The following is a 24,740-nucleotide window of genomic DNA, read 5'->3' as shown; positions in this document are numbered from 1 at the left end:
AATACCCAGTTTGCATGCACAGTTGTGAGAATTGTACACATAAATTAGGCTTGCACTTGTGCATCATTTTTGTACCCTGACATGGTTATCTTTGATAATTTGTCTGACACAAATACCAGAATATTAGATGATAGGATCAAGTATGTAGTGTTTAAGATCACTTAAATGTTTTTATATTATTATTATTTATTTATTTATTATTATTTATTTTAGTATTATTATTTTTATTACCATAGAACCTAGGAGACCTAGTCAGGGACCAGAACTACGTTTGTACTAGTTGCTGTTCAAACACAGAGTAAAGGACAGATCCTGCTCCAAAGGGATTACAATCCAAGTACAATAGAACCTCAGAGTTATGAACACGAGAATTATGAACTGATTGGTCAGGCATATAGCTCATTTGGAACCCAAAGTATGCAATCAGGCAGCAGAGACCAGACAAAAAAAATTAATACTGTACAGTAGTGTTAAACATAAACAACTAAAATAAAAGGAGAGTATAAAAAAAAAAGATTTGACAAGGTAGGGAAACTGTTTCTGTGCTTATTGCATTTTAAATTAAGATAGTTAAAAGCAGCATTTTTCCTCTGCATAGTAAAGTTTCAAAGCTGTATTAAATCAATGTTCAGTTGTAAACTTTTAAAAGAACAACCATAAGGTTTTGTTCAGAGTTACAAACATTTTGGAGTTATGAACAATCTCCATTCCTGAGGTGTTTGTCACTCTGAGGTTCTACTGTATAGGACAAAAGACAACACATGGATATAGATAGTCAGGGGAGTACAGGGAAACAGTGAGAAAATATTAGTCAGCATGGTAGGTAGTGGCCTCAGCACATTTGCAGTCTAGCAATTGTCAAAAAAAGTTTTAGGCATCACAGCAAAGAAAAGTTTTAAGGAGGGATTTAAAGGAGGATAATGAAGTAGCTTTGTAAATGTTTACAGCGGCTTAGTTCTCCAGCCACAATACAGCTCAACTGCTCTCCTCCTCAGCCAGTTCCAAACTTCCAGGTTTCCTCCCTTTTTAAGTCCTACACCCAGCATTGGTTTAGCAGACCAGGATTAATTAAATAGTTGGACAGCCATGGATACGCAGGCCCCTAACAGGGCAGGCCATCTTGTTACAAGTCAGGACAACATTTTTGTAATGATAGATAAACCCGTTTGGGAAAGGGGTGGGCTGAGGACTATATGATGTCTGGATGTGGGGTTACTTTGATGTGGGGATACTTTGCTTAATAAACAATTATTTGTGACAAGGACAGCATGGGAGACCAATGTAAGCAAACAAACTTATTTCTAACATGCCTTAATGTTTATTTATTTAGACATCTATGAAGTATCTATTCCTGGCAAATGAAATGTATGTATATAATGGATTGCCTAGACAACATGTTAGTTATTCACTATAGAAATAAGTTTATTTGCTTACATTGGTCTCCCATGCTGTCCTTGTCACAAATAATTGTTTTTTTAAGCAAAGTATCTGTCTTGGGTAATTCATTGTTGTTGGTTGTAATTAAAAACTTAATTTCCAAAACGTACTTCAATGTTTTCATTGCTTCCTATGATCTCTGAAACTTTCAGACTAAAATGAACTCAGCTGAATGGGTATAGTTTTCCTTTAGTAAGGATAATGTAGAAAAACTGTGGTGTAAATCACTAAAATATTTGGATAGTCTCCAAGGCGTCTTTCCTCTGATAGGAAGAAATCTGCACTCTGAAAATTACAGTATGTTTAAATATCAATGTATTCAATTATTAATACCTTGGCAGGTAAATTGTTTTCTGTGTTTTGTTATGGATACAGGTTCTGTTCATTTGTATAGAACACTAAACAATGTTTTAGTGTGGAGTCAAGGAATACAGCATATTTTATTCTTAATTCATACAGAATCTCTTTAAACTGAAGGATAACTTAAGGTACAAATCAAACTGCATACAAGTTTTAATTTAGGCCCAGTTTCAGGAAACCAATTCAGCACATGCTTATCTTACAGTTAAAAATGTACTTAAGCACCCTTTCTGAAAAAGCTTGATTTTTTCCCTTGTATTGAAAGTTTTTTGGGGCAGGGCTTCTCTCTTACTATATGTTTGTACAGCATCTTGCACAATGGGCCCCTAAACTGATTGGAATTTCTAGGTGTGCAAATCCTAAGTAATTTTAAATATGGATTATGTTGAATTATTGATACATAACTAATTATTCAAACTCTTCTAGTTTCTGTATAAAAAGAAACTGGCCAAAACTAGAATCTTTTATCTGAGCATGCACAAATTTTAGGTGTTTGCATAGAATGAAATGCAAATTTGAACCATTTCTCTTCTGCATTTTCAAAATTGTCCCAACTTCTGTCCATCACTGTCTGAAATGAAGGTGAACCAAAATCCAAAACCAATTTTTCCAGAAATTCCCACATTGAAATTCAGGAGTTAGGGACCTGCTCAAACTTCTACTAAAATCATTGGGAGTCTTTACAGTGACTTCAGTGGGAAGTGGATTGATTCCTAGGTTAGAATGCAACAGGGATCTGGCAAGCCCAAAAGCGAATTTTCTGACTTTGCAAAATTACTACCACCCTGGATTTTTACTCATCTTTGTTGTAAATTCCCAAAATTTCATGATGCTCAAGTTGTGCATGAAGTCCCAGATCTTATTGCAACTATAGATAAAATTACCTTTCTAATGATGTGACAACCTGCAACCACTTTGGGGGGGGGGGTCTTTGGGGGTCAGACAGAGAAGTTGCAATCTAATTATTCATGTTCTAATATCAGTTATGTTGTAGGATTTGCAGACTCTAAAGATGAACTTTAATACAGTAATGATCTAATCATTTTAAATAGGACTCTATTTTCATGCATTTTAATATTATTTCTGGATAAGATTTACTAGTTTTCAGAATATTTATGACTGGAATGGTTTCCTTGTGTATATTCCATCCTTCTTATAGCCTCTTACCTTTGCATCTCTCCCTGCACACAACTACATCATCTTTTTTCTATAAAGAAATGAAGCTATGTTTCTCTATACCCAAAGAGCGGCCATATACTTCAGTCTACAATTATATTTAGATTAAGGGAAATTATAAGAAATTAACAAAAACCTCCATAAGAGAGCATAGTGTTTGTATCTTCTCTGTAACAGTGTATAGTAACTGAAGACAAAGGACTTACATATCTGTTCTAATGATGATAGTGCATTCCACTAAAGCTGGCAGGTTCATGGAGATGTGAAAGGGATTGCTGGTTGGCCAAGGTGCAGGGGGCTCCAGAGTAGTCAAGGATAATATGGATCAATCAGGCTTTAAATGTGTCTTAACCAGCTTACATTCTGTCTCAGTGGGTAATATTTTAGCCATATGCATGTGCATGTGTAGGGATCTGTATGGAGCCTCACCTTCATGCACTGTTAAACAATTTCTATTCATATGCTCTCTATGTAATTTTATAATGCATTTTCTTTACTGGGCTTTATTTAGCCCTGGCTTCAGCCAGAATATCACTCCAGGGCTCCTAGAAGTGGCCTAGTGCTGACAAGTTCAATAGTGGGCAGTGCTGGGTGGAACTTGGGATGTGGACAGGACATTCTGGGGATGTGCTGCTTCAGTGCATACTACATTTGTCCTCCCTGATGGAACCCCTGGGGAAAGCAGCTGTGAATTTCTTTATGCCAGTAGGTGTGTTGAAAGCCAGCATTTCTCGGGGGTTTTCATCAGTGGGAATAAATGCATGGCAAGTTTTGAAGTCTAACTGAAAGGAGTTTGAGTTACATGAACACCAGAAAAATTTCTAAAAAGTGTGTTTATTGGTGAAAACTCCCTCCCTCCCTCCTTTGATATTTCTAAATTACCAAATAGATTTTTTCCAGATTAATTTATCTTTTAAAAAAGAGATTTGCTTATTGTCAGGTAAAGTACAAACAGGAGAAATTTCAGCACAAATTCTAATTTATGTTGGAAGGTTATAAGAACTTAAATAATAAATAGAGGCTTATGGTGATGGAGCTTCCTTACCCATAACTCTAGCATCACAAGCATGATACTGTGACTGCAGATAAAAAATCTTGCCTAGGTTTAAAAAAAAAAAAAATTTCAGGGACAAAGAATGGTTTATATTCACAAAGTAAAACAATGTGGGTAAGCAAAGAAATACTCTACTGAGAACTCATACACTTTTTCCTGCTGACTTGGCCAAAACTATGGAACTGAAATGATTCCCGTGGTGAGATGCATTTGACAGTAAGGTCAACAGTACATGTAAACAGTAAAAGCCAACAGAAGCGGCTAGAGTGCAAAATAGTCTTGGCTGCCAAACAGGTAGCTATAATATCTTTCCATACACTTATTATTAAATAATATTATTGTATTAATAATAAAGAATAATTGTAACTGATTAGTATGTCATGTCTAAAGAACTCTGGGTTCCTTAATTATATCAGTAGGTCAGCATATCTCGTAACTACCAGTCTGGGAATGGCCAACTTGTAAATGAAGTTCTAAATTAAATGAGCACAAAACTACTCAATTAAAATAAAAAGGATAAACAAAGCAAGAAAGTCATGGTTATTAGGTGCCAGGAATGTACTCCTAGGGAAGAGGGCTTTTGGCTTGGGGGAATTTAGAGGGTTTTCGGTTTTGTTTTTAACTACAGCCATGTGCTCATCTTTATACGCACACAGTCCATATCCCAAAGAGTGGAAATATAATTAAATAGTTAAAATACCAGGAGAAATCCTGGTCCATTGAAGTAAATGGCAGAACTCCCATTGACTTCAATAAGGGAAGGATTTTACCCGTAGTTCAGAGATACATGCATAATACTATGAGTAATGGTGCAAGCTCAAATCAACTACAATATCAAGGAAAGGCCCTCCAGACAGATGTGTTTTAAGGAGTTTGAAGGAAGAAATTGATCGATAGAAAAACAAAGTATGTTGTGGAAGGCATGACACTGGGAAAGGATTCACAGGGAGACATTGGAAGGGAGGAGTAACTGGAGAGTAGAAGGAAACCTTGGAGGTTCAGGTTCAAGCCCTCAAATGAATTTATATCATCTCAGCTGTTCCAGTGTATAAGTGAGAGTAGTGGTTGGATTGAAGAGCAGTTGGGGGTGATGTTGGTGCAATAAGGGGAGAAAGTTCAAGGACTTAGCCAACAGCAAAGGAAACAGCTTTTGAAGCTATCTGCTCCAGATCATCAGGATGGTGGGGTCTTTCTGGATTCCTTGCTGCTATTAGTTGCACAGATAGCAAGAGATGTTAGAAAGCTTGTCTTCCACCTATAACTGTCTAGGAGGTCTTTACCTCTCCTGACATATAGTGACCTGGCCACAGTGATCCATACATTTGTGATTTCCAGGCTCAATTATTGCCACATACTGTACCTAATAATTAATGGTTCCTAGGATATGAATAATGATGATGGTGCTAATAAGATAGAAATGAAAAAGGGAAAGAAAAATAACCCATCTCCCCCCCCACACACAAATTGCCAATTCATATCAGAGTGGGAAGAGAACTAAAGGAAAGAAATATGATATGGTAGGGTTTGTGATACTGATTGCAAGATGCTCTGATGCTTCAGTGATGAGATGGTCTGGGTGGCCATTGTGCCTTCATAATACTGTATTTTCTATAGCCGAGTTTCACCAACTCAAAAAATCTATAGGAAATTATTTAAGGAAAAATGGGTAGTCTCTGGCGTCCACCATTATTGACCATTACTGAAAGCAATGGGACTGTTGCCATTATTTTCAAGGAGGCCAGAATTTCACTTTGTGTGTTAATCTCAACTGGATCTATGCATGTTCAAACAGGGAGCGATTAAATGCTTAACGTATGGAGGATTCAGAGAGTCAGGCTGGCAATTTTATGCCTTTGCTTGAAAGACCATTGTACTCTTCAGTGTGGTCTTTTCAGAATTGTCAGTGCTGTATGTTTTCTGATGGTATCCAGTGTGCTGTGATAGACATGTAATCAACCATGTAATTGGCCACTGTTCCACTTAGCTTAGCACACGATGCCCCTCAGATTTTATGAGATTACACATTATTTTAGCATGCATATGGACAAGAATGTGTGAAAAGGAACTCAGTGAAGTGGACTGTCTGCTGCCATGAATATGATAAAATGTTTTCTGGATACTATAGTAAATGGCAACATTATTTCTCTATTCAGAATTGAAATATTTTTATTCTAAGACTATGTAGTCCTAATTCTCACTATCACTCAATGACTTTGAGACACTGTCAGGTTCCTCTAACCTTCCTCACAATTTCATGAAGGGCTTTTCTGGATGGAATTACAAGGGTACAGGTACTCTAATGCTCAGTGTCCCTGCAAGAAATACAAGCTAGTTCTTTAGTTCTTGTTAGTTGATTGTTTTCTTTTCTATTTGAGATGGATATTGAGTTTTGCCCCAGGCTAATAAACTATGGCAGTGCACTAGGGAGATAAGACTTCACTGAGATAAATAATGCACACACAAATAAACATTTTAAAGAAAGTGCAAGGTTACATTGATAGCTTGTGGTTTTGTGGTAAAATCTATAACAAATCTGTTTTAAACAATGGATGTATTGAAATGAAAAGCCAACAAAAGCCACACAATCTAAATATAACCACAGAAAGCTAAACTATGTTCATTTATAATATTGTTTTAACTTGATCTTTCCCCCCCCCCTTCTTGTGGCATCCCATGCTACTTACTATTTTTGAAGGAGATTGGCAGCAGATTATAATTTGCTTCTAAAAACAAATGGCATTAAATGCTTTATAATTACATTTTCTTGCATTTTCAAGTTTTTCAAATGCTTTCTTAGTCTCCAAACTGGGGCATTTGAAATAATGCTGGCCATGATCAGCATTACTGATGACATGCCAACATAAGGGGGTCCAATGCAAGCTGTTATAAGGCTCAAGGGTGAAAGTATAGTAATTGTCTGGTTTCACCCCCAGAGTTGTTGGGAGATTTGATGTACAGTTTGAGGTCCATCATATGTTGTGATGGGCATGTGTAGGACCCATGGATCTTGATAGATGTGTTGCAGGGGAGGTATTGGTCATAGTAGCAGTGGAGAAATGGCTGCAGGTTACAATCACTATGCTCTCAAATGAACTCTTCCAGAAAAACGATAAAAGACAAACCCTATCATTTGTCAACAAATACTTTGCACAAAACATTCTCTTCATATCTGACCTCCCAGTTCTCATTCTCAAAGGAAACCTGCACAACACCTTCAAAAGACAAAACTGGGAGCTTAAATTCATAACTCTGCTAGACCCAAAAATTATTGACTCAATAATGTCAATGGTTTTGTTTCTCATTACAACAGTCTGTAACCCACTAACTCTCTTTGGTCCTACAGCTGCAGAGGTGTTAACTGCCCACTTCATTTTGAATGGTTTCTTGAAACAGTCTGTTGCACCTTGTATTTAGCTGTGACACTGTACCTTTCCAAGACCTGAAGAAGAGCTCTGTGGAGCTTGAATGTTTGTCTCTCTCACCAACAAAAGTTGGTCCAATAAAGGATATTACCTGTCTCAGATATAGTAATCTTAAGAATTTCAGACAGAAGTGTGATTTTTTTTTAAAGTTAAACACATCTCTTTGAATTGTGTTTTCAAACCCATGTTGTCTGCCACGGTCAGAACAAAGGAAAATGGCTGCCTTTTATTCATACAGGGTAACAGCAAGAGAGACTTCTGCAATTAAAATCAAAATGAGGTTTGCTTATGCTTTGAAGATTAAGTGGTGAGCAGGTAGAAAAAATTACTGATCCTATGGTTTGGAGGTACCTAAAGTTTGACAATCCAGTTTGTTCTATCTCTAAATTAAAGTTTAATGAGCTATATGTGAAACCATAATTTCCTACGTTCTCTATCTTTTAAATCAAGGAGAAAGCATTCCTGTCTCATGATTAGTGAGAGACAGGGATTAGTAATTTTGCTTCACAAAAAATCCTCTAATTGAGCAGAGATCAGATTGTTCTAATTAATTTCCGTACAACAAACGTTTTTGCAAGATTAAAGGCTTTCTAAGAAAATAAGATTTACAGATTATTATAAAGAGATCCAGCACCAAGCTATTTAATTGCATTGTTTATATTTGTTCTTCTGCTGCAGTTTTTCTCTGACCTAATATAATTCAAAGAGAAATAAGAGAAAAGCATTTACAATACAGATTATCTCAATTTTCTAAGCTTTTGTTAAAGGATAAATTTTATACTGTTTTCCATTACTTTGAGCTGCCTTGTTGAATAATACATTTTGTTGGGATTTAAATAGAAATAACTGTTAAAATAATAGTAAAGTTTCTCAAGCAGAACCACAAAAGAAAGGAAATTTTGGGTTTCAGCCTAGTGTCTACATTGGCATTGTATCATGCATGAGCTTCTGTTGGATTGCTCTACAACTCTTGGAAATATATTTTAATCTCTGAATCATAATTTAACAAAGCACCAGCCAGTGATGAAACACAAAGTTACTGAGTGCATATTTAAGTTTGAATTATTTTCTGTGTGTGTATCTGTGTGGTTTTAATTGTGAACAGTAATATTACTTCAGTGCAGTATTTTGTGCTAATTGGGCTGAAATTTTGTTAGAGGCTTCACCACATGGAGCTCAGTAAGATTGCTCCAACCCAAGTCTGAGCAGATCTTTCCCTGCAGTTGCTCCTCCTGGCTGTTGGTGACTGCCATGGTACTGAGCACTCGAACAAAAAGCAGTGAGATTGTGGGTGCCCAGGCAATGTGGACAAGAAAAGGGAAGCAGCCTGACTTGAATGCAGAGGGGTGAGGAGCAGGGAGAGGAAAGGGGGCACAAGCATAGGCACAGGTGTGATAGGATGGACAAAGGCAGGCTGGGGGAATGCAGTCTTGGGTGGGGGGTTGGAGAAGGAAGGGCAAAGACAGACTGGGGAGTGCAGGAGAGAGTGTTGGGTGACTGTTTGAGGGAGCAGGATCTGTTTAGTTAGAAAACACATCTCTTCATTCAACTTTAATTTGTATCATTTGATGTGTTCAGTCATTCCAAAGTGCTTCATATGAATGCTGTCCAATCTCTTTTCCATCCTGACAGTGAGGGGCCATGTTTCAGAGGGTAACAGCCTGCTACTACTAGTTTTATGTTATCTTAAGTGGTAGTGGTCATACGCACCAGGGGGCTGAAAAAAAATTCCACGGGCAAACTTAATTCTGGCTGAGGGATGCTGGAATGTGGTGATTCACAAGGTTCTGTGGCAGTTGTGGGATGATGCTTGGGGAGTGGAAGGGCCCTTGTAAGTGGGAAGGAAAGTCAAGGCAGTCTCAGGCTGGGCATCACATGTCAATGGCCACTTTTAAAAATGTGGCTGTTATTGTGTCCTCCCCGTTTTCCTCCCCTCTGCAAATGATGCCAGCATTGACATCTGTTCCTCTACTTCTCCCACAATGGTCTCCACACCTCTTTCCTCACTCCGCACTTCTGCCTGAAGTTCCATGAAGCTGTGGCTGAAAATCAGGTGACGGTGATTGAAACTGGGCACCTGAAAAGTGAGGCACATAAAATTAGTGGCCACTTTTGAAAACGTGGTTATTAAGTAGGGAGGAGCAGTGCGTATGTGGGGCCTTGAAGGTAAGAAAAAGCAGCTTGCTCTTGATTCAGGGAAGGAGTGGGAGTGAAGGGATTCTGAGGGAAGGGAGTGATGTGGTCACAAAATCCCATGAAGATCTACAAATGAGTGTGACTTGAGGGTGCAGGGAAAGATATTATATGGGTTGCACTTCTAAGCGCCATGTCCCACCTGCTCCTTGCAGTAGTGCCAGATGATATGGGGCTTACTTCTAGTGTACTTTAGACCAAAACTATTTTTAAAAATTAAAACATAGCTGACACTCAACTATATGTACAGCCTAGGATCTGGTGTAAGTCTGTTTCCGCTGAGCCATTCTTAGTTTTCTCCCCAAAATACCATGATTCTTTCATGGTAGCAAAACTTGAGAGAATACAGGGCAGGAGAGGGGTGAACACATACAGAGCCAGATTGTTGGTGTAATTCAGGGTAATTCAACTGAAGTCAGTGGAGCTGTGCTGATTTATCTAACAGAGAATCTGGCCCATAATAAGAGAACCTGTAGAGAGAGCATGTGGAGTTTACTTTCCATTCCTTCTAGACCAGAATGAGCACCTACCCTGGAATACAGTTTCCACTGAAGTGCTGTTTAAGTCTGTGTAGGAGAGGCCACATAGTTACTCTGCCATATCTCAAATATTTGTAAAAAAAAATTCTCAAACACCCAAAATGCAAATGATACAACAAAAAACAGAAATGGGGGCAATCTTTACATGATTTATTTTTAGGAGAACACTTCAGCCTCCCTGGCCACACAATAGCAGATGTAAAGGTAGCCATCTTACAGCAAAAAAACTTCAGGACCAGACTCCAAAGAGAAACTGCTGAGCTCCAGTTCATTTGCAAATTTGACACCATCAGATCAGGATTAAACAAAGACTGTGAATGGCTATCCAACTACAGAAGCAGTTTCTCCTCCCTTGGTGTTCACACCTCAACTGCTAGCAGAGCACCTCACCCTCCCTGATTGAACTAACCTCGTTATCTCCATACTGATTTATACCTGCCTCTGGAGATTTCCATTACTTGCATCTGAAGAAGTGAGGTTCTTACCCACGAAAGCTTATGCTCCCAATACTTCTGTTAGTCTTAAAGGTGCCACAGGACCCTCTGTTGCTTTTTACAGATTCAGACTAACACGGCTACCCCTCTGATACTTTAAATGATTGTTTCTTTAACACATGAGTAATCTTGAACCTGATTTTTTTGATTTCACTGAGAATTTTGGATGCACAGAAGATCCAGCATTAGCTTATAGTATTGCATATGACATATGGATTAAGATCCAGTATCTTTATATGAAAAATTTGAAATAACAAAGTATTAAAAAGTCCAAGTTTGTGGGTAACTTAGCTAAATATGGTTCTAGAATGAGTGACATACGATACCCTGAAATGAGTTACAATTTAGATTGTGTAATTTGTTTTTGCCTTTCTCCTGTGCATTAGAAATATATATGTAAATAAATAATAGGCTGTGGGGGGGGGGAAAGGCTGTTAGATTATGTAGTCCATGTCTGTGTCAATGAAGAATTGTCCCCTTATTGCATATTTACTAGTGTTTTGTCCAGTCTACTTTAAATTTTTCATATGCTTTTGTAAACTATAATGTGAAAATACTTTCATTTTAACAGCTAATATTAACTAAAAATGCAATTTCATTATTATACATAAAAACTCAGCATCTAGTTGAAATATAAAATTACTTTACTTTTTGCTCTCACTTTTAGCTATGACCCTTCGGCCAAAATCAGTCAACAGAAAATTTGTTATTGGCACTGCCAAATGAGAAACCAGGTGCACTTTGCTTCCGTTGATGTTTATTTCAACATCTTTCTCTTGTTCTTCACATCTTGAGAAATTTTGGAAAAGATATTTGTTCTGACAGCTTTCATATGTTAATTCATTGGGATTGCTAGAGGCAGATACACTTCCTTGTCTGAATCTTGTTAGAGTTTAACATTTGAGTGTGTATTTACCCCAGAAAAATGTATGTATTCTGTGGCACATTGTGAAGCCAAAGAAGCACACTGGAAAACAGGATCTGGCCCACTAAATTCATGTTATGGACTAACTGCCTGTTATGTTTCAATTAAGTCATTGTTTAGGTAGTGTGAATGATCTGTTTTTACTCAGATATAGATGCAACTCCCTTTGATGTGTGTTGGAGTTGTCTGGGGCATATATTCCAAAGAATTCTTTCACTGAAGTCTGTATTGCTACTTTAAATTGACATGAGTGTAAGTGAGCACAGTGTGACCCCACGTATCACAAACAATGGTTCCCTTTTACTAAGAAATGATAAACAAATGTCTTTTATTTTTACTGATATTTTGCATGGATGTACAGCTGTTCTCTAAGTGGAGCAGTCTGACTGGTGACCACTGGGGTACTTAATCTACTTTGCTGCACTTTCCCATAAAGTAACACACAAACAAACTTTCCAAATGGTTTAGAAGGTAGGTGATGGAAACAATACTGGGAATGCTATGTCAAGTCCCTTAACAGCCTGATTTATCTGTGGTCATGTTCAAATAATGCTTCTAAAAACAAATGTCCGCAATATCAGCCTCAAATTTAGATACTGTACCAGTGTATCTGGTTAGTGAATATAGTGTGCATGAAACAGCAGGTTAGTTTAAATATTTTTGATCAGTTGAAAAACAATAGGGCATGATTGTGTAACCCTGACTCACATGAGTAGTTCCGTTTACTTGAGTGGACAGATTACTTATGTAAGTAAGGGTTTCAGGAGCTGGCCCTAGAGGTGTAATTTGATAAAATTTCACAAATGTGTATATATTGTATTCCCTTCCACAAAAAATAATGGTATGAAACTCAAAGTAATCTTTTGCATTAACAAAGAATGTTGAAAGGCAGGAATGAGAGCTAAGATATCCAATGTAAAGATTGTTTGCATATTAGCAGTTTTGTAACCAATTGTTTTGTATGGGGTTTTTATCATCTTGATGAAAGTGCAAAAAACAAACAGACCCAACCAGCGACTGTAGAAAGAAAAAAGTCATATGCTCTCTTGAAATCCAGAAAAAATCACATGGGTTAACTATATATTTTAGTCATAGACAGTCAGAATTAAAACTGGTACCACAGCTAGTTTTAATTAAGTTGATGATAATGGACCACAGCATAAAATACAAAGCCTGCCATTGACTCTTTGCCAGGTGAAGGGGTTTATGGACACAGGATTTATGCATATATAAATCCTTCTTCCTCTAAACCTATAAGGATGGAAAAATAGACTCCAGGACAAATATAATTCAGATTGCACTTGCATGTGAGAAGATTATATTATTCAACTACTGTCTTAGTAATAACACTAAATATTATCACATATGGTGATGATTTTAGAAAACAGATTATTATTTTCTTTTCCTTTAGTGCAGTGTTTGGAGATGACAACCAAAAGGAAAATTATTGGCCGTTTGGTGCCATGCCGATGTTTCCGGGGTGAAGAGGAAATCATCTCAGTGCTAGATTACTCCCATTGCAGCCTACAGCAGGTGCCAAAGGAGGTTTTTAATTTAGAACGGACATTAGAGGAGCTTTACCTAGATGCCAATCAAATTGAAGATCTACCTAAGGTAAATACTGTTCTTTCTGTAATAGAGAAATACAAGGTGTGTTACTAAATGAGCATTTAAAATGAACTTCGATTTTGAAGAGGGTCTGTATAAAAATAACACCTTCTGATATAACAGGTTTTACTCTTACAATATATTTTTACTGGTTTTTTTGTTTTGTTTTGTTTTGGTTTATGTATTTTTCTTCCATTAGCTCTGCAGAGCCAACATGGCTAAGAGAGATTGAGCAGGATTCTATTTCTTCTAGTACATAGTACAGAAAATGTAGATTGGGAGCATCTTTTCTCCCTGTTTAGTGATACTAAGGATACATTCAATGAAATAAAAAAGTGGGAAATTCAAAACTGATAAAAGGAATGATGGATTTGATTTAAATCAAATTGATTAATTTCTGATAGTCATTTGTTTGGCTTGAATGATCTCTTACACTTGCCCTTTAAGTGTACTTTTCTCCAGATTTTCCCACTTTCCTGTTTTCTTTAGGGTATCCATTCCTTCTCTGATTCTGGTATGTTATGCTCAGGTAGTCTTCATGCTGAATCTAAGGATTTTAATTTTCTCACTTTTCACTTTAATGTCCTAGAGTAGTTGTTGCAACTGGGAGTATATTTTCATGAGTCCTTTGCCTCTTCAGGGAAAGACTGGCAGGACTCAAACAACTGGAAAACCCCATGAGGTCACATTTATTATAAGCCATTAATTTTGTTGCCTGTTCCTTTCCAACCATTCTAGAGGTTTCATAAATTTGTACTTCACTCTGAAAATATCAATCTTGTGCTAAAGACCATTCAATTTCAAGTAGCCCTCCCAATCAATACTAAAATGTGTAGTTGTCAAAGACAAGCTATGCTTTCTTTGTTTCTTTCCTCACTGTTCTTGACTGTGGGGAACCTGGAAGCCTGTATGAAATGAATGGGGGCTGTAAGTCAGCTTGTCACTGCGGAGAGCAGTTTGCTTTTAGGTTTTGGCTGGGTGACACATTAATTTGTAGTAGATGAAAAATCCTAAAATAGGGTAGCTACTTCAAAGGATAAGGTGATTCAGTGAAGTCTTTGTACAAAATGTAGTTGAACAGGCTGACATCCTCTTTATGTACCTAGTGAAATTGAAAGGGACATAACACTGTATTGTTTCTTCAGTAATATAGGGATGTAACTTATCCAAATGTGAATTTTTTACTGCAAGAACATTTTCTTCATTGTATTGCATAGGAAGTAGACAGATTGAGGAGAAATCCTGAAACGTGTATATAAAATGAAATAGTTTTTCAGTTCCTTCTAGTCTCCTGGAAAAATGTAGAACTGAAAAATAATTCATCTTAAGTTAATATAAGTGCAGGGGACTAACAATTGGCCACTACCAGTTCATTCTGTGGCCTTTTCTTTGGGGCTTTGTTTATTCTTTAATACAAAAAAGAAACTGGAGCAATAAAAAATGGTTCTGTTCTTCAGTTAAGATTGTGGGGCCCTTAGGCCACCATTAACTTGATGCACTGGACCTTTCCCCAGCTTAGGGGTCTGCAGGGCTTTCCTTCCCTCTCACAGCCTTCTGCTGCAGCTACAGGAGAGTGCACTCCAAGACCTCACCTGGCCCTTCCTGCTCTCATGGATCTGGAGCTCGCCTTTATATCCCCTGGTTGGGAATCATCAGCCCCAATCATTGAATGCTGTCCAGCTGAGTCAGATGATTCTCTGTACCTGCTTGTTGGGCTTCCTTCCAGAACAGGGGCCCCTGCTCCCTGTTCACATAGGCCTTTAAAGGAGCAGACTGTCCTGTTACAAGATGAAATGTATGTGATAAATTGGAGATATTTTTCATTTCAAAGGCTATGTCCTCTTTATTTAAAAAAAAGGACACAGTGGATCAGTGGCACTAAAAACTGCACTGAAATTGAATATTCAAAGTAGACTTGATCATCCCATGAAAATACGCAATCCTATCTCCTAAGGCGAGAAGGGCCGTGGTGAAGTATAGCTCATGTACATAAGTGTGTAGGCATTATAAATTACCTGAAAAGTTCCTCTGCATTGAATTTTCCATCTAGTTATAATTATTTTAGCAGGGAGAGTTGGATAGTTTGTAAATCTGCCCAACAATGAGCTCTGTTTGCGCTTCTGAAAAAAAATTAAAAGTGATATTTCTTTGTCATCCTGACATTTAATTTCCCCATTTCATTCCATTAACCAATCCATTTTATGTCTACTTAATTTATGTCTATATCTGTGGAGTCTAAAGAGCAATATTTTTACCTTACTCTAGCTGCACTGAGAGCCTTCAAGATCTATTTGCATGAAACCAAGAAGTTGAGAATTGTAGAATAATCCACTGTGTAACCTAAATCACAGCACCATTAGGATCACTTGGTTTCCTGCCTAAAAGGAATAAAAACAGTCTTCAAATATGTTAAAAGCTGTTATAAAGATAACAGTGATCAATTGTACTCCAAATCCACTGAAGGTAGGACAAGAAGTTATTGGCTTAATCTGCAGCAAGGGAGATTTAGTTTAGATATTAGGAAAAACTTTCTAACTGTAAGGATAGCTAAACAATGGAATAAGCGTCTAATGGAGGTTGTGGAATCCCAGTCCTTTTTAAGACTAGGTTAGACAAATAACTATCAGGGATGGTCTAGGTATACTTGGTCCTGCTTCACTGCAGGGGGCTGAACTAGATGACCTCCCAGTGATGAGTCCAGCCCTACATATATTTGAGTCTATGATTCTATAAAGACATATTGTCTGATAATTAAGTTTGAGTCCTAATGGCACGATTATAAAAGTCTAAAAGTTTAATAAGGCTTTAAAATGGCTGTTAAAGTAATTTTGTGCTTGTTCGAATGTATTCCCACTCTTGCCTTATTGCTACTATTACTTATAATTTCTTTCTGGGAGTGTTACATTGTAGAATTATTCTGGAAGAAATAATTTTCTTAATGGAAATCAGTTTTCACTAGGCTTCTTTATTCACCAATCCAAATGCCTGATCACAGTTCAGTGGGTCTCAAACTTTCCGAAGCTCTGGGCCTCTCTTCTAATTTTTGTAAAGATAGTTCACTCTCAGTCAAATGAATCTGTATAAATATAACCGAGAAGATAACAATTTGTGTATTTTATAATATTACTAATATCAAGAGAAAGATAAAAGGAGAAAAACAGGGGTGACATCATGGTAAGGGTCTACTATCTTTACAAAAATCCAAAACACAAGATCTGATAGTAATGGGGGACTGTAATTACCTAGACATCTGGGTAATATGCAAAATACAGAATTTCCAATAAGTTCCTGTAATGGATTTGGGACAACTTTTTGTTTCAGAAAATTGAATGAGGGGCAGCCATTTTAGACTTGATCCTGACCAACAGGGAAGAATTGGTTGTGAATCTGAAGCTGGAAGGCAATTTGGGCGAAAGTGATCATGAAATGATAGATTTCATGGTTCTAAGGAAAGAAAAGAGTGAGAACACCAGAATAATGACAATTGTCTTAAAAAAAAGCATGCTAACAAAATCAGAGAATTGGTAGATGAGGTCCTCTGGGAAAAAGGAGTTCAGCAAAGCTAGCAGTTTCTCAAGGAGACAATATTAAAGGCACAATGGCAAACAAAATCAGGGTAAAGAAAACGTAAGAAGAAGAATAAGAGGTCAATATGGTAACATCAGGAGCTTTTTAATTACCTGAAAATCAAAAAGGAATCCTACAAAAAGTAGAGCCATGGACAAATTGTTGAAGAGGAATATAAAAGTATATCTTCATCATGTAGGGGGAAAAAATTAGAAAGGCTAAGGCACAAAATGAGAAACACCTAGGAAGAAACATAAAAGGACACAGGAAGTGGTTCTATGAATATCTCAGGAAAGATTATGGAAAGTGCAGGTCCACTACTTAGTGGGAAAGGAGAGCTAATAATAAACAATACTGAGAAGGTGAAGGTGTTTAATGCCTAATGTTTCAGTCCTCTCTAAAATGGTAAATTCAGACTTGACTTACAATTATTATTAATAATAAAGGATAAGGAACACAAGCCAAAACAGGGAAGGAATAGGTTAAGGAACATTTAGATAAGTTAGATGTATTCAAGTCAACAGGGCCTGGTGAAATTCATCATAGGGTATTTGAGGAACTAGCAGAAGCAATCTCTGGTTCATTAGCAGTTATCTTTTGAGAACTCATGGAGGACAGGTGAGGTCCCAGAGGATGGGAGGAGGGGAAACATAGTACCTATCTTTAAAAAGAGGAACAAAGAGGACCTGGAGAATTATAGAACAGTCAGCTTAACTTTGATACGTGGAAAGATACTGGAACAAATTATTAAACAACCAGTTTGTAAGCACCTAGAGGATAATAGGATTATTAGGAATAGCCAGCATGGATTTGTAAGAACAAATCATGCCAAACCAACCGTATGTCCTTCCTTGACAGGATTACTAGCCTAGTGGATAGGAAAGAAGCACTGGATGTGAACTGTCTTCATTTTAGTAGGGCTTTCGACACAGTCCCACATGACATTCTCATTAATGTGGGAAATGTGGTCTAGATGAAATTACTAAAAGTTGGGTGCACAACTAGATGACAAACCATACTCAAAGAGTAGTTATCTTAGCACAAATACAAAATGGGGAATAACTGGCTAGGCGGTAGTACTACTGAAAAGGATCTGGGGGTTTTAGTGGATCTCAAATTGAATATGAGTCATCAGTGCAATGCAGTTGCATTAAAGGCTAATATCATTCTGTAGTGTATTAACAGGAGTGTTGTATGTAAGACATGAGAGGTAATTGACCCACTCTAGTCGGCACTGATGAGGCCTCAGCTGGAGTATTGTTCAATTCTGGGTGCCACACTTTAGGAAAGATGTAGACAAATTGGAGAGAGTCCAGAAGAGAGTGACAAAAGGTGATAAAAGGCTTAGAAAACCCTAATCTATGAGGTAAGGTTAAAAAAAACTTGGCATGTTTAGTCTTGAGAAAAGAAGACTTTGGGGAGACCTGATAGTCTTCATATATGTGAAGAGGTGTTATAAAGAGGACAGTGATCAATTGTTCTCCATGTCCACTGAAGTTAGGACAAGAAGTAAGGGACTTAATCTGTAGTAAGGAAGATTAGGTTAGATATTAGGAAAAGCTTTCTAACTAAAAGGGTAGTTAGAAATAGGCTTCCAAGGGAGGTTATGGAATCCCCATCATTGGAGGTTTTTAAGAACAGGTAGACAAAACCCGGCAGAGATGGTCTAGATTTACTTGGTCCTGCCTCAGTGCAAAGGGCAGGACTTGATGACTTCTCAATGAGGTCCCTTCCAGCCCTACATTTCTCTGATTTAGTGAAAATACCATAGCTTACTGTCGTATTAGTGTTGAAGTAATGAAGTCCTCTAGTGGCTAGAAATTGTAGCTACGGTCCATATGGTATCTATATTTATGTGGCTTCATAGTCCTCTTTAGAAGTGCTGCAGTTCTTGAAAACAGAGAATGTTGTGATGCTGATTGTTATCTGCATTCTAAAAGAGAGTGTTTTTGTACATAGTGTTATTAAGAAATACACTGTTCTCCTGAGAGCAGTTTCCTTTTTGTACCAGTGTCTAGACAGCAGAATTGCACAAATAGGTTTGGGAGCAGGGGTAAAGAGTAAGTGTCCTAAACCCCAGCTCTGCAATATTTTTTTAGAAGTGTAAGTTTTCTTAATTTTGTAATGAAAATGTCCCTCTACATGTGTATGATATAGGGCTGTCGATTAATCACAGTTACCTCAAGCAATTAACTCAAAAAAATTAATCGTGATTAATCACATTGTTAAACAATAGAATACCAATTGAAATTTACTAAATATTTTTGGATGTTTTTCTACATTTCAAATATTTCTATTACAACACAGAATACAAAGTGCACAGTGCTCACTTTATATTATTTTTTATTACAAATATTTGCACTGTAAAAATGATAAACAAAATAAATAGTATTTTTCTATTCACCTCAGACAAGTACTATAGGGCAATCTCTATCGTGAAAGTGTAGATTTTTACAAATGTAGATTTTTGTTGTTGTTACATAACTGAACTCAAAAACAAAATAATGCAAAACTTTAGTGCCTACAAGTCCACTCAGTCCTACTTCTTGTTCAACCAATCACTAAGACAAACAAGTTTGTTTACATTTATGGGAGATGCTGCTGCCTGCTTCTTATTTACAGCGTCTCCTGAAAGTGAGAACAGGCGTTCGCTTGGCACTTTTGTAGCTGGTGTTGCAATGTATTTACGTGCCAGATATGCTAAACATTTGTATGCCCCTTCATGCTTTGGCCACCATTCCAGAGGACATGCTTCCATGCTGATGACGCTTGTTAAAAAAATAATGCATTAATTAAATTTGTGACTGAACTCCTTGGGGGAGAATTTTATGTCTCCTGTTCTGTTTTACCCACATTCTGCCATATATTTCACGTTATAGCAGTCTTGAATGATGACCCAACACATGTTCGTTTTAATAACACTTTCACAGCAGATTTGACAAAATGCAAAGAAGGTACACCTCTACCTCGATATAACGCTGTCCTCGGGATCCAAAAAATCTTACCGCGTTATAGGTGAAACCGCGTTATATTGAACTTGCTTTCATCCACTGGAGTGCGTAGCCCCGCCCCCCCGGAGCATTGCTTTACCGCGTTATATCCAAATTTGTGTTATATCGGGTCGCATTATATCGGGGTAGAGGTGTACCAATGTGCGATTTCTAAAAATAGCTACAGCACTCAACCCATGGTTTAAGAATCTGAAGTGCCATCCAAAATCTGGGAGGGACGAGATGTGGAGCATGCTTTCAGAAGTCTTAAAAGAGCAACACTCTGATGCAGAAACTACAGAACCCAAACCACCAAAAAAGAAAATCAACCTTCTGCTGGTGGCATCTGACTCAGATGATGAAAATGAACATGAGTCGGTCTGCACTGCTTTGGATCGTTACCTAGCAGAACCCGTCATTTGCATGGACGCATGTCCTTTGGAATGGTGGTTGAAGTATGAAGGGACATATGAATCTTTAATGCATCTGGCATGTAATATTTTGCGTTGCCGGCTACACCAGTGCCATGCAAACTCCTGTTCTCGCTTTCAGGTGACATTGTAAACAAGAAGCAAGTAGCATTATCTTCTGTAAAATGTAACCAGACTTGTTTGTCTGAGTGATTGGCTGAAGTAGGACTAAATGGACTTGTAGGCTTTAAAGTTTTACATTCTTTTATTTTTGAATGCAGGGGTTTTTTTTGGTATATAATTCTTCATTTGTAAGTTCAACTTTCATAATAAAGAGATTGCACTACAGCACTTGCATTAGGTGAATTGAAAAATATTATTTCTTTTGTTTTTTACAGTGCTAATATTTATAATAAAAAATAAATATAAAGTGAGTACTTTGCACTCTGTTGTAATAGAAATCAATATATTTGAAAATGTAGAAAACATCCAAAAATATTTAAATAAATGGTATTCTATTATTTAACAGTGCGATTAATTGCGATTAATTTTTTTAATCGCTTGACAGCCCTAGTATATTTTTGTAATAAACATAAAAGCAATTCTTAGTATAATGCCTTTTTTGAAAGGAAAAGAGAAGGCTTACCAGCAAAAGTTTGTCAATGCATAGAGGAAGTCTAGAGGAATTCTTTCAGTTAAAAAACCCACTCCTATTTGTTAGAAATTTGTGGTGGTCATTATCCTATATGTTTCATTCTGCCTATATTCTATTCATGTGATCAGGGCCGGCTCCAGGCACCAGCTTACCAAGCAGGTGCTTGGGGTGGCTGCTCCGGAGAGGGGCAGCACGTCCAGCTGTTCATTCGGCGGACGGTCCCTCACTCCCGCTCGGAGCGAAGGACCTCCCGCCGAATTGCCGCCACAGATCGTGATCGCGGCTTTTTTTTGTTTGTTTGTTTGTTGTTTGGGTTTTTTTGTTTGGCTGCTTGGGGCGGCCAAAACCCTGGAGCCGGCCCTGCATGTGATTCCCATTTGGTTAAAGCTGGTTTTGGACTTCCAGTTTTGGAGAAAGTATACTGCCTTGAAAAGCAACACAGAGGGTTCTTGTTATTAAAAGGCTCAGATGTAAAGTTATAGTGTTTTCAAAAAAAGTGAAAGCCTGAAAATGAGCTAAAATTTACTTTAAATGACTTATCTAGTTCACATTAGCTTTTGAGCATCATTTGTGAGTTAATTCCCTGCTACCCAGCTTTCTTTATTTGCTCAGTTTGGTAATCAAATCAAGCTACATTCTCAAATAGACGTTTGGGTACAAATTTAAACGTCATTTGGATATGCAACTTTGCAAAAAAGAGATATCAAAGCTGTTTTGAAAATACTATTAACTTCTGAAGAGTCATGAAGATTCTTCCAAAGGAGAGTAAGCTCTTTTTGGAATCCATAGACTCATTCAAAGACCACTGGGTAAACTTGTTTTCTAATTATATTAATGTGACTAGTAATAACAAACTCATTTTTACAAGGTAACAGCTTAAAAATCTGCAGTACAGAAATGAGGGGTTGGGGTTAAGCACCTATGCATTGCAAGATATATGCAGTCTGTATGATAGGTGGCTAGGGGAGAGGTCACTTCGCAGATTCCTGAAGCCAGATGAATGCCGGGTGGTGCTCCTGGTGACATCAGTTTTTTAATAGTCAGGCCAGCCAGCCATGGACTGAGTTTCCCTGTCCTCCCCTCTTCCAGTCTCTTTTTCCATTATATGTCCTCTACACTAATAGGAGGACACAGTCCCTGTGTTTGGAGAGCATGTGGACTGTTCCCTGCATGCATCCATGGGGGGAGACACACCACCCCAATGGAGGAGGGTGTGCCACAGCTTCACCCCCACACCTGCACCAGCTTGCGGAATGGATTGAGTGAGTGATGGAGAGCAGGCTTCCTCCTCATAAAAAAGCTCTGTACTTGCCCCTTACAATGCACTGTGTCTAAATGTCACATTCTAGCCCTAAAAAGAACAGGAGTACTTGTGGCACTTTAGAGACTAACAAATTTATTAGAGCATAAGCTTTCGTGGGCTACAGCCCACTTCTTCGAATGCATATAGAGTGAAACATATATTGAGATATATATACACACATACAGAGAGCATGAACAGGTGGGAGTTGTCTTACCAACTCTGAGAGGCCAATTAAGTAAGAGGAAAAAAAACTTTTGAAGTTATAATCAAGATAGCTCAGTACAGACAGTTTGATAAGAAGTGTGAGAATACTTACAAGGGGAGATAGATTCAATGTTTGTAATGGCTCAGCCATTCCCAGTCCTTATTCAATCCTGAGTTGATTGTGTCTAGTTTGCATATCAATTCCAGCTCAGCAGTCTCTCGTTGGAGTCTGTTTTTGAAGTTTTTCTGTTGTAAGATAGCCACCCGCAGGTCTGTCATTGAATGGCCAGACAGGTTAAAGTGTTCTCCCACTGGTTTTTGAGTATTATGATTCCTGATGTCAGATTTGTGTCCATTAATTCTTTTGCGTAGAGACTGTCCGGTTTGGCCAATGTACATGGCAGAGGGGCATTGCTGGCACATGATGGCATATATCACATTGGTAGATGTGCAGGTGAACGAGCCCCTGATGGTATGGCTGATGTGATTAGGCCCTATGATGATGTCACTTGAATAGATATGTGGACAGAGTTGGCATCGGGCTTTGTTACAAGGATAGGTTCCTGGGTCAGTGTTTTTGTTCAGTGATGTGTGGTTGCTGGTGAGTATTTGCTTTAGGTTGTGGGGTTCTCTGTAAGCGAGGACAGGTCTGTCTCCCAAGATCTGTGAGAGTAAAGGATCATCTTTCAGGATAGGTTGTAGATCTCTGATGATGCGCTGGAGAGGTTTTAGTTGGGGGCTGAAGGTGACAGCTAGTGGTGTTCTGTTATTTTCTTTGTTGGGCCTGTCTTGTAGGAAGTGACTTCTGGGTACTCGTCTGGCTCTGTCAATCTGTTTTTTCACTTCAGCAGGTGGGTATTGTAGTTTTAAGAATGCTTGATAGAGATCTTGTAGGTGCTTGTCTCTATCTGAGGGATTGGAGCAAATGCGGTTATATCTTAGAGCTTGGCTGTAGACAATGTATCGTGTGGTGTGTCCTGGATGGAAGCTGGAGGCATATAGGTAAGTGTAGCGGTCAGTAGGTTTCCGGTATAGGGTGGTATTTATGTGACCATCGCTTATTAGCACAGTAGTGTCCAGGAAATGGACCGCTTGTGTGGATTGATCTAGGCTGAGGTTGATGGTGGGATGGAAATTATTGAAATCATGGTGGAATTCCTCAAGGGCTTCTTTTCCATGGGTCCAGATGATGAAGATGTCATCAATGTAGCGCAAGTAGAGTAGGGGCGTTAGGGGACGAGAGCTAAGGAAGCGTTGTTCTAAGTCAGCCATAAAAATGTTGGCATACTGTGGGGCCATGCGGGTACCCATAGCAGTGCCGCTGACTTGAAGGTATATATTGTCCCCAAATGTGAAATAGTTGTGGGTGAGGACAAAGTCACAAAGTTCAGCCACCAGGTTAGCTGTGACATTATCAGGGATACTGTTCCTGATAGCTTGTAGTCCATCTTTGTGTGGAATATTGGTGTAGAGGGCTTCTACGTCCATAGTGGCCAGGATGGTGTTTTCTGGAAGATCACCGATGGATTGTAGTTTCCTCAGGAAGTCAGTGGTGTCTCGAAGATAGCTAGGAGTGCTGGTAGCGTAGGGTCTGAGGAGAGAGTCCACATAACCAGACAAGCCTGATGTTAGGGTGCCAATGCCTGAGATGATGGGGCGTCCAGGATTTCCAGGTTTATGGATCTTGGGTAGCAAATAGAATACCCCTGGTCGGGGTTCTAGGCATGTGTCTGTACAGATTTGTTCCTGTGCTTTGTCAGGGAGTTTTTTTAGCAGATGGTGTAGTTTCTTTAGGTAATCCTCAGTGGGATCAGAGGATAATGGCCTGTAGAATGTGGTGTTAGAGAGCTGTCTAGCAGCCTCTTGGTCATATTCCAATTTATTCATCATGACGACAGCACCTCCTTTGTCAGCCTTTTTGATTATGATGTCAGGGTTGTTTCTGAGGCTGTAGATGGCGTTGTGTTCAGCATGGCTGAGGTTATGGGGCAAGTGATGTTGCTTTTCCACAATTTCAGCCTTTGCACGTTGACGGAAGCAATCTATGTAGATTCATAGATTCATAGATTCATAGATTCTAGGACTGGAAGGGACCTCGAGAGGTCATCGAGTCCAGTCCCCTGCCCGCATGGCAGGACCAAATACTGTCTAGACCATCCCTGATAGACATTTAGAAATCCAGTCTGTTGTTTCGACCGTCCGGAGGAATCCACGCAGAATCCTTTTTTTGATTATCACTTCAAAAGTTTTTTTTCTCTTACTTAATTGGCCTCTCAGAGTTGGTAAGACAACTCCCACCTGTTCATGCTCTCTGTATGTGTGTATATATATCTCCTCAATATATGTTTCACTCTATATGCATCCGAAGAAGTGGGCTGTAGCCCACGAAAGCTTATGCTCTAA

General features: G+C 38.3%; 1 protein-coding gene across 1 annotated transcript in view; it reads left to right on the top strand.

Moving 5' to 3' along the window:
• LOC113407421 (leucine-rich repeat-containing protein 7-like) overlaps positions 1-24,740 on the top strand; it is a 249,087-nt gene that overhangs the window by 21,114 nt on the left and 203,233 nt on the right. Inside the window, exon 2 of the mRNA XM_029912418.1 lies at positions 13,012-13,214. Coding sequence (XP_029768278.1) covers positions 13,012-13,214 — 203 coding nt within the window. The remainder of the gene's footprint in view (positions 1-13,011; positions 13,215-24,740) is intronic.

Source organism: Terrapene carolina, unplaced genomic scaffold (assembly GCF_002925995.2).
Source record: "Terrapene carolina triunguis isolate 2854851 unplaced genomic scaffold, T_m_triunguis-2.0 Scaffold211, whole genome shotgun sequence".
NCBI classification, from domain to species: Eukaryota; Metazoa; Chordata; order Testudines; family Emydidae; genus Terrapene; species Terrapene triunguis.
This window is presented reverse-complemented; position numbering and strand designations above follow the sequence as displayed.